The sequence below is a fragment of the Vigna unguiculata genome, chromosome 3, assembly GCF_037176805.1.
Source record: "Vigna unguiculata cultivar grain cowpea cultivar isolate G323 ecotype 2 chromosome 3, ASM3717680v1, whole genome shotgun sequence".
In the NCBI taxonomy this organism is placed as follows: Eukaryota; Viridiplantae; Streptophyta; class Magnoliopsida; order Fabales; family Fabaceae; genus Vigna; species Vigna unguiculata.
This window is the reverse complement of record NC_140794.1, coordinates 67,235,938-67,246,434: the sequence shown is the minus strand read 5'-3', so window position 1 is coordinate 67,246,434 and position 10,497 is coordinate 67,235,938. Positions and strand designations below refer to the sequence as shown.

Sequence of the window (10,497 nt, the reverse complement as noted above, 5' to 3'; positions counted from 1 at the left end):
TCCTTTTTGTTAATATTAACCGAACTGTAAAATGCTGATTTCCTAAGGGATATAACGACCAAAATATTTATTTTTCTCAAGATTAACTGTAATGGTAGATGGAGGTATGATTATTACGATTTGAATCCTTGGCGACGATAACGTTTTTTTCCTTAATAAATCGCACAAAAAAGTAAATTTGTTTTGAGAAAAACATGAAATTATGAAGAAAAACATGCTAACAATTCTCACTTAGTTAGTCTGACTTTAAAGGAACGAATTCTTTTACGTTTTTTTTTTTTTTTAAATTTGAATCCTATAATTTTTTTACAAGTATTTGCATCAGAAATCAAGCTAAATGATTATAGATAACGATGAAGTTGAGTAATTTATACTTAACTGTTTACAGTAATATATAGAGAAAATAGATTATGTACCGATAATATCAAATAACTACTAAAAACAAATAATCATGCATGGTAAGTATGTTAATTTTTACATTAAGAGTTATACTATAGCATTTCTTTTTGGGGTGTTGTTCTACTTTTTTTAGTTTCAACAAGTAACTACAATGTGGCAAAATTCAAACAATGTTTGAATTCCATTACTAACTTCAGTTATGACATATTTTAGATTATTTATGTTGATTTTAATTGGATGCTTATACGAAGTTAGCATATCATCAATTCAAAAAGTAAATTTAAGAGTCAAAACATAATTTTGTATAATTAATATAATCATCATACTCACTTCACATAGACATAACACATGCTTTAGCAGAGTTTTTCTAATGTAGTTTCCTAACAAGCTCAAAAGTTGACTTTCATCGAGTGATTCATGTTCTTTTTCCATGACACCAATGTTTTTTTCAATTGAAATCAATGGAATTTATTTTGAATTAATATAAACCCCAATTATTTGTAATAATATCAACCAGGGTTGTTTTTCTTTTTACATTATTGGTAATTTGTATTTAGATAATTTTGGGCCCAGCTTTATATTTGCATTTTTATTAAAGTTGCGCCAAAAACATTTAAAGAAAGTTTTTCAGATAAAACTCCTAGCAACAGTCATTCAAAACTTTAACTTTAAAATAGCTTTTAAACAATAAGAAAGAAAGTTGGGTCAACTATAGCCCTTTTCCTCCTTCCTAACAATTCCCTGTTTACTAGTGAAAATGTGACGTAAGTTACGAGACAAGAAAGGTGGGAAACATCTCATGCAACTTGTAGAAATCTGAAACAACTTCATGGTGGGGAACTTATAAAGCCCATTTAAGGACTAAGGTTGCTTTTATCACTTGGGAAGTGGGATTACATTTTCAGATAAAGAAAGTAGTGGATTCCCCGACAAACACAAGCAAGAAAAAAAGGGATGAGATGACAAACTAATGGCTCTAAAGACATCTTAGAAATAAAGATAAAAAAAAGACACCACAGCATGAAGAACTGTTGCAGCTATATGTTTTATTAGAATCTTTCTTTAATACGGAAAAAAGTAGGCGAAAACATAGTGGGTGCTTTCTTCACGACAATGTCAACTTCAAGTAACATCAAGAATCTAGCCTCTATCAACTTGAAAGTGGTAAAAATAGTGCAAATATGTCATAACAACTAGCACAAACTGTTGCGCCCAATACCTTACATGAGCATTTAGCATAGAGATAGAGGACTAAGTACAAGGTTTTCTATTTCACCACAGTAGTTGACAAAGCATTAAGCACTGAACTTGAAGATGGAGGAGCTTCACGTTGAACATCCAAAAGAGCTAATATTAGTGGCAAACACAGAGATACATGACTCCAATTATCCCACGCTCCAACATAACTATGCATAGATGATCCAAGGGATCAAGAGCTCAAGATCCTATCATATACCCTCTTAGCCATTCGTTTAGTTCCAATTGGTCAATTTGATGCATGAAAGAGAAAAAACAGAACTGTAATACGGAGAAATCTAAGAACTCTGATACATTTATTTTTTGAGTCAGTAGTAGAATGAATTTAAACACATAAAAAAGAGAGGGAAGGAGGGATAAAACTTCAATAGATAACAATTCATTTAACTAAAAGTTTAAACAAAAATAATAGGTACCCAATACCTTAAATTTCCTTGGGTACCACAATTTCTCAAGAAAACATTGTTTGAATGGTGATATTTGTTCTTCAACCTGTAGGGCATGCATTTCCATGATCCAACGGGTGCTACCTATGGTGATACCCTGTGTTCAAATCTCACTCCCCACCTCCCCAATTCAGGCTAGAAATTCTAACTTGAAACCATCTACGCCAGAACAAAATACCACCCTTGCCACTAGGTTCCCTAGCCTTCATGAAACATTAATTGATTGGTTCTATCGGCTTATATTTGCTCAAAGTCTCGTCTAATATCACCAAACATAAGAGCAGAACAATGCAAGACAACTAAGCTAATCTATTGTTAGTTCCTTTATGTTAGTCATTATGATTTCAATTGCTGACAAGACTTGATTATGAATATAGAAATTTGTAAACATCTAAACAAATGTTTCGGCACATGGATCGTATGGTTTCTGCATAAATTAGGTCTTTGCATTCAGATAAGTATGATTCTGCTAAGCTATGGCACTTCCATTCCCACAACTCTAGCGAAGCAAGTGCCGGATTGCAGCAACAGCATCACCTTTATGTTCGCGTAAGGTCCTTTCAGCCACTTTTTTATCCAGCTTTTGAAACAAATTACACATAAAAATATCAATTGATTAAAAAAAGAACTAGAAAAATTTTAAAAAGCGACATACGGAAAAAGTTACCTCTAATTCATTAGCGATAATATCAACCTCGGCGGCATTTATCTTAACAGCAGCTAATTCTTTCTCCCTACAATCAGGGGGGAAAATACAGACTAATAGTTACTTAATAATTAATCAAATGTTGAAGACAGAAAAAAAAAATAGGAATAATTTTACCTCAAACGCATGGCTTGCCAATCAGCTTCTGCGGATGCAGCAATTGATGCCATGGCCTGCAAGATCGTTAGAAAATACCGCAAAATTCAGTTTAACAAGAATCGAATTGCTAGTGTGGAATTTTGTAGCAACGTTTGGTAACAGCGCGTTCGATTTCACTTTAGGACGTGATTTTGAGAAGCTGATAAACGCGCTTCCGAACGTGTTTTGAATTTCGAATGCGATTAGAAGAAAAGGTGAGAGAGAGAAGAGAGAAGAGAACCTCTTGAACTCGAGAGGAATCGAGTTGGCGATCCTCAACGCGATCAGTGAGCTTGTCGAAAGCTTTGGTCTGCTGCTGCATGTCCTTCGAGTCCACCACCCTCTCTATTCCTTCATCTGCACCTTCCATTTCTCTCTCTCTCTCTCTCTCGCTTCAATTTCACTCTTTCTGCTGCAAAATCAAACTCTACAACAAAACTCACACAACCCACGAGCAACGCTGGAAGAGCTTCATCTCATACTGTTACTTTGTGCTTTCTGAAACATTTTTCGGCCCTTATTGGGCTCAACTGGGGATTCATTTCTCTAAAGGATTTACCTCCTGCACCCCACCATTTCTTCACGCACCCAAACCTTTCAAAATAACAATTTTACTTTATTTCAGACTGTACAATAATATTTTAACAATTTTTTCTTATAAATTGAGGTAAGATTTTTAAGTGGTTTTGAAATAAAAAATTTATAACAAGAAATAATTGTCAAAATTTAATTTTTAAAAAATATTTTTCTTTTCGATTCTTTGGGATAAAATTTCGAAAACACTTTTTTCTAGATCAAATTTTCTGAAACAACACACATGAAATACATTCTACAAAACCTAAACAAGATCAAATTTTCTGAAACAACACACATGAAATACATTCTACAAAACCTAAACACATTTATCTTAATCTTCCTCTACAACATTCTTCGTCTATTTTTCTTCCTTTGTAACAGCGCTGATGATAGAAGCGGGAGCAGCAGTGGCAGCGGTAGCGGGCTACGGTGGTGTATTTATAGCACAGGGGCGTTGTTAATAATTGTAGTGGTGCAGGAAGCAGTAACTCTCTCTTAAACACTCTCAAACAATTAGCCCACTAAGCTAGGCCCAACTACTTTTTCAGAGAAGAAAGGATTTTTTCGGTGCCAATAAAAAAATATTAACTATATTGTAATTAAAATAAATAATGTTTAGTTATTGATAATTTTTAATATAGCAATTAAAAATTAATTTACAAATAAAAATATATATTAAGAAAGGGATAAACAGATCAGGAGATTAAATATACCAATAAAAATAAAATAAGAATATTTTAATATTTCTGGAAGGAATATTTTGTAGGTTCGATATAAAAAATGTATACAGAATAAGAAAAATAGAACAAAAAATATTGATCTGTGTAAGTGGGAGCACGTGCACGATAGTCTCGTTCTTCACATGATATATTTTATGATATAGAAACAGATAACTAATTAGAAATCTTCTTAAATATAACTTTTAAAGAAATAATTACAAAAACAAAAAAGAAAACTTATCATACAAAGTTATTTCTGATTTTATAATAATGTAAAACACTTTATTATATCATAACTCCATATATTTAATTTCTTTTAATAATATGAAAATGATCAAGATTAATCTTAAGTGAAAGTAATTTTCTTATTTATATATTAAAGTGTAAAATTATTCTAATTAGTGTATTTTTTTCGTTTTCAATTACTAAGCACGTAGACGTAAATAAATTGGTACGAGGTCATAGATAGACATCACATAGTATAAAATATACATTATTTCTTTTTTTCAGAAGATATCAATGGTGTATACAAAAAATCTCTGAAATAATTAAATAATTTCGGAACATGATGCACTTAATTAATACAATTAAATAGTTCTTGCATGTGATGAACTTAATGCATTATAACAAGTGTCTACTTTTTGTTTTATAAAATTATGACATGAAATATCTTTTTGATTTATTAATTGTTAATTTCGGATGAAATACTTTATTAAAGGTTTAAATACAAGTTAATATCTATTTTTATCATTTTTATTTAATTGGTTATCATTTTAATTTAGTGTTCAATTAGATCCTAATTTTTGTCAATTGATATTTTTGTTAATAGTGTTTTATTAATTAACTGTACATGTCACGTGTTGACTCCTGATTATTTTTTTAATTAAAAACATTTTAAAAAAATTAATTTTTAAATATTGTTAGTAAGAAAAATCAAATTGACCACAAATTAACAAAAATTAGGATTTAATTGAACACTAAAAATCAAATTGAACAAAAATGATAAAAATAGGAACTAAATATATATTTAAGCTTATATTAAATAATTTAAAATTACTAAATTTATTTTGAGCTGCTAGATTGTTGATTCTTAGATTGAAAGTTGAAAATTTTCACCTTATTTATTTTCTTTATTTGCTTCTATTTTCTGATTTTGCCACTTCTATGCCGATTTTAGATGTTTGTGTGCTTCCGAATCACATTAATCCATTTTAAAAAAGACATACTCGTTTGGGGATGATGCAGACACATCCTTTTTGTTCGACAGAGTTACCGTTGTTAGGTGTGTAAATTCACAATGCTAAAAATAAGTATCTTTTATTAGAGTATTGATTAAGGAATTTAAAAGAATCATTAGTATAGTTTAATCCTGATTTTCAATGTGATTTCAGTAAAAACATATAGACATGATAAGAGGTTTTACAGTTGAATTGTGTTGTTGAGTTGGTTCTGAAATGGTGAACAGCTAGCTAGGTTAGCTCAATTAAGGAATGGGATATCCCCAAGAATGTGGTGGTTGACGAATCACATGATGCTGCGCTCCAGCTATTCCAATTAATTAAGTAGTTAGTTCATTTTTTCTTTCTTGTTGAAATTGAAAGTAATAATTTACTGATATGACAACGATGTTCTTGCTTCCGACTGTTGCCGCTGGATGCATGCATTCTCTCAACTTGCTTGCATCACTGTACCCTTTTTCTTTTCTCCTCCAGTGTGAAGTTCTTCATCTAAATTTCATTAAGTTGAATTGCACAAATATGGTATGAGATAAATGCTTATCATACTTTGTAAACAATATTATCTATTATATTTTTTTGTGCGAATTAAGCTGTGAAATTTAAGTTTAATTTAATTTTATAAAATTAATTTATAAGATCAAGTTTGCATTTATTTATATATTAAAAGAGTGTCAAAGTGAGTCAATTTGGTTCATATGGATTGGTTCACTGTAAGTTGAGCTAAAAAATTATTAACAAGTTCAACTTGACTCACTTTTTGGTGAGTCAGACATTTTATAATTTGATGTGACTCACGGGTTGATGGGTTAGTGAATTGGTTCACTTTTAATTTTTTTTTAATTTATTTTATATTTATTACATTACAGTGGATGTGAATTGACTTCATTTATTTTTTATGATAGCAGAATTTAATTTTCAAAATTTTATTATAAAAATAATAATTAAATATTAAAGTATCAACATATATAATTTTACAAATAAATTAAATAAACATTCAAACTATTCATATATTATTAAACAATATTCTAAGTGAACCATATATAAAATAGTATTTTGTGAATAATAGCTTAAAGCTTTATTCGATCTCTTTTAGGTTTAGTTTTGTTTAATGAAAAGTAAAATTGCAAATATCAACAAAATTGAAGGGGAAGAGCTAGTATTTTTTATTAAACATATATATAATACAATTATATGAATAATGTCTACAAAATTATTGTTTAAAAAATAGTATTGAGTTGAATTAAATATTCACACATACTAACAAATTGGTATGCGCAACAATCTAAAAAGTACTAAGATTTTAATTTTATTAGTATTCAAACTCAATCCTTCTTGAATAATAATGAATTCCATAAATATAAAATTATATCCAATATCCATTTAAAAAGTGCTTCAGAACATTATAAGGTGTCTGAAATTAAAATATAAGAAATAACTTCTTAGTTATATTTATTTTTCTTTTAAGATTTATCATTGACGTGCTAATCTAATTATCCAAATTAACCATTAGAAAAAATCTCATTTAAATCAGTTCAATTACATCCATATCATTTATATATGTGAATTAATAAATAAGATCTATTAATATTCATTTAATGAATATTATCTCTCTCACACACAGTGATGAAACCTAGACAAAAAATTCAAGGGTGCCAATTTATATTTTATATAATTTATTAATTAATTTTTTTTTATTTCTTTTATTTAAACCATTTTCATACCGTAATTCACACTTCTCAATTTTATTTTTTCTAATTGATTGAATTCATGCAAAATAGGTATTCTAATTTCTATTCAAATTCAAGATTATTCAACTAATTCGTTATATGAAATGGAAAACATAAAATTCTAACATTTTATAATGTAGGGTAATACTAATTTAGGAAGATATAATTAGGGTTCATACCAATTTCATAAAAAAATTCCTAAAATCAAATTAGTTTTCATACTAATTTAGGGAAAACTTAATTTAAAAGAAATAATGAAATAATCATAAATCTAACATACATAAATCATACTGTAAGTCTTGTGAGTATGAGTTATTCGATCTCTCAACTCTCCCATCTTGTTTTCTCAACCTCTCTTTCTTTTTACGATCAGATACAAAATCTTAATCGATTTATTAACTAAGATTTATAAAATTAGTTTTTTAAAACATATATATAATTTAATACATTATATATATATATATATATATATAACTTAATAAAAATAATATATAAATATAAATTTAAAAAATATATAAAAAAATAAATATATATATAAAATTTAAAATTAAAAACTTAGGGAAAAACATGACTCTCCTTGGTCACAACGCAGGTATGCCTATGCTCACACACACACACATATATATATATATATATATATATATATATATATATTGATTTATTCAAATCATTATTTTCATTAATAATAATACTATGATTAAGAATAATTTAAATTAAAATTGTGGAAGATTATAGTATCTCATTATCATAATCTCCATTATGATAACATATTTTAAATTATTATTAAAGATTTTATAAAACTAACTATTATATTATACCTTATAAATATGAAATAAGAAAACTTTATTTAAAAAATAAAACTAAGTAATTAGACATTGGGTACACGTATTGGTTCCAACACCAACCTCACCACCTTCCAAACCAGCAACACCAACACCAGTCATAACAGCCTCATCACCCTCCACACCTCCACCACTACTACTAGAAACCAAATAAAACCATTTTTATGTCATTCAATGCTTTACTCAATGAAACAGACAAAAAATAAATGAAAAACAGGATTTTTTGTATGGACTAAAATCATGAATCGACGTTAAAAGTACACTCCACATTTATTTTTGAATCAGAGAACACTATTTTCTACCATCAAAAACATTCATCCTATAGTTAAAACATAAATCATCAGCCTTAATAGCTCTGTATAGATGAAACCTGCAAACATTAAACTTGTTATGTAGGTACATTTCGATTTGAAGCCAATTGAAATCTTAAAAATAATTTCCCTTTCATTGCATCTAAAAAATTAGAACAAAATGAAGGGAAAACTTACCTATTAATAAGGTAACCTTATGAAGAAATTGCAACAAAATACAAATATATATACCTACTCACAATCCACCACCTATTTAAGTCCCCACAGCATTCGCATGAAAAGAAAGAACAAACAAAATGCGTATTAAGGAGCAGAAGAGGCCAAGAATGGAGGCTTTTGCACAGACACGTTCAGATAACTCTCACACTCTATCCATTCTTCAAATTAACTACACAGACAAATAAATTTAACAGGTAAACGAGAACCATTATAATTGTTATGTAAAATTATAAGAACCAAATAGATAAATTATTTAATATAAATATTAGAACCAACAAAAAAAAAACACATTTAACCTTACAATAATAATATATAACTGATCTAGAAAACGTGGAAATTCAGACTAAGAAACGATGAAAAGTATCGGTTTGTATTATAATTAATACTGCATGTATAGGTCAGTTTTCTAAGAATTGGTTTATATACCTTGACTAAGATAAGTATAGTGTCAGGTTTACAGAGTATCTATTCTCGTATAGCTGTTTATCTTAACGGAACACGTTTATCTGAAATTCTTGTCAGAAAAATTTTTGATACAAGGACATGCACTCGTCTGAGCCGGTTTTAACCACTCTGTTATGATACCACTTGTCAGGTTTACAGAGGAGTTTCACTGACGAGATACAACAGACCTAAGGCTAACCACATAAGACATTGATATACCACTCTCAACCCAAAACCTTAAGGCAATAGGTTTATGGATCTTTATTCTTATATGGTGCTCTACTTTCTCATTTCTAGCCAATGTAGTACTTATACTCACACTTGAATTCCTAATATATACTATTTTATTTTTATATTACAACAATTTTTGGATGATTATATTATTTATTTAAAGACAGTGATGGGAGCACATTCAAACCTAAAAGCCATTGAGAATGCTGGTACTTTATTTTTAACAAGTTCTTTAACTAAAAGTACATTTTAATATTAAAGTTTTATGAAATAATATTGCTGTCACCGAGTATTGATGAAGCAAGTTGTACATGTGGTGGTGGGGTGGCTAAACGTCCAGAAATGCTACATATTTCTGAAACTGGATTAAGCATTAACATGTGAAGTTTTTTTAATTTGATTATTAGTGAGATGGCTGAAAATGTTGCTCACATCACATGCCAATCCCATTTATATGACATTGAACCGACAGATAATACACATAAGAGTAGGGCAAGTTTTGAAGCTATAAATGAGAAAAACAGTGTAAAGACGTGAGGGTCTTCAACATCTCATAATTGCCATCTGCCAATCGCAGTCACTTCCAGAAAATTTTTCTAATTACACTTTTACTCACACTCAAAATGGAAGAAAATTTATCACTCTGTATCCTTGATTTCGACAAGTTACGTCCAGCATTAAATATATTTACCAACTAAAGTTCTGTTGGATACCAAAAATAACACCAATTTACCATCATGATCAAGAAGTGTATCGTTAGAGATTGAATCTTCTGTGTAGAAAAATTTTCTTTTCGAGATATTAGTCCTTCAAATAAATTTTAACAATTTAAGAAATTATAGTTCTCAGTTCTTTATCAAGATTCTAATAATTTACTTCAAAATAAGAATTTGTTCCTGTACAAACTTCATTTTTTGTGGATAGTGATTCTTGACAATTAAAATAAGGAACATGTTTCATGGAAAATTGTGAACAACCACTTTCCTTAAAAACGAAGCTGTGCCATTTAGCAAGTGATCATGAATAAGATAATTCACCGCAGAAACCCCGAAAGGCCTACTCACTATTTAAACTCCTACTGTGAGTGGAGCAAGCTAGTTGCTTTCACTAGTGTTTGTTATTATCGAGATATTAACGTTTTTGTTAATAGTTATTAATCGCACTACATTGTACTTAAATAAAGTAGTTGATGGTTGGGACATGACAATTAAGATTTCACCGGCCCGTGGATTTTGTCTTTAGGA

General features: G+C 29.1%; 1 protein-coding gene across 2 annotated transcripts; it reads right to left on the bottom strand.

Moving 5' to 3' along the window:
- Positions 1-1,420: 1,420 nt before the first annotated feature.
- On the bottom strand, positions 1,421-3,448 carry LOC114176065 (uncharacterized). 2 transcript variants are annotated; one of them, XM_085670726.1, is made up of 4 exons: positions 3,188-3,448; positions 2,926-2,981; positions 2,770-2,836; positions 1,421-1,844 (listed from the first exon to the last, which is right to left on the bottom strand). In XM_085670726.1, the coding sequence occupies exons 1-4, from the start codon at positions 3,314-3,316 to the stop codon at positions 1,806-1,808; spliced, it is 291 nt and encodes a 96-aa protein (XP_085526852.1). In that variant the 5' UTR covers positions 3,317-3,448; the 3' UTR covers positions 1,421-1,805. The 2 variants fall into 2 exon arrangements, with proteins under 2 accessions (XP_085526852.1, XP_027916771.1); XM_028060970.2 differs by having other exon boundaries at positions 1,562-2,682; positions 3,188-3,447.
- Between the last annotated feature and the right edge of the window lie 7,049 nt (positions 3,449-10,497).

Bases quoted from the DNA above. Each gene is read 5' to 3' on its own strand.
- LOC114176065 (XM_028060970.2), bottom strand. From the start codon at position 3,316: ATGGAAGGTGCAGATGAAGGAATAGAGAGGGTGGTGGACTCGAAGGAC. The intron at 2,837-2,925 runs GTAAAATTATTC...CCCTGATTGTAG, and splicing joins TGGCAAGCCATGCGTTTGAG to GGAGAAAGAATTAGCTGCTG. The intron at 2,683-2,769 runs GTAACTTTTTCC...TTGTTTCAAAAG, and splicing joins TTATCGCTAATGAATTAGAG to CTGGATAAAAAAGTGGCTGA.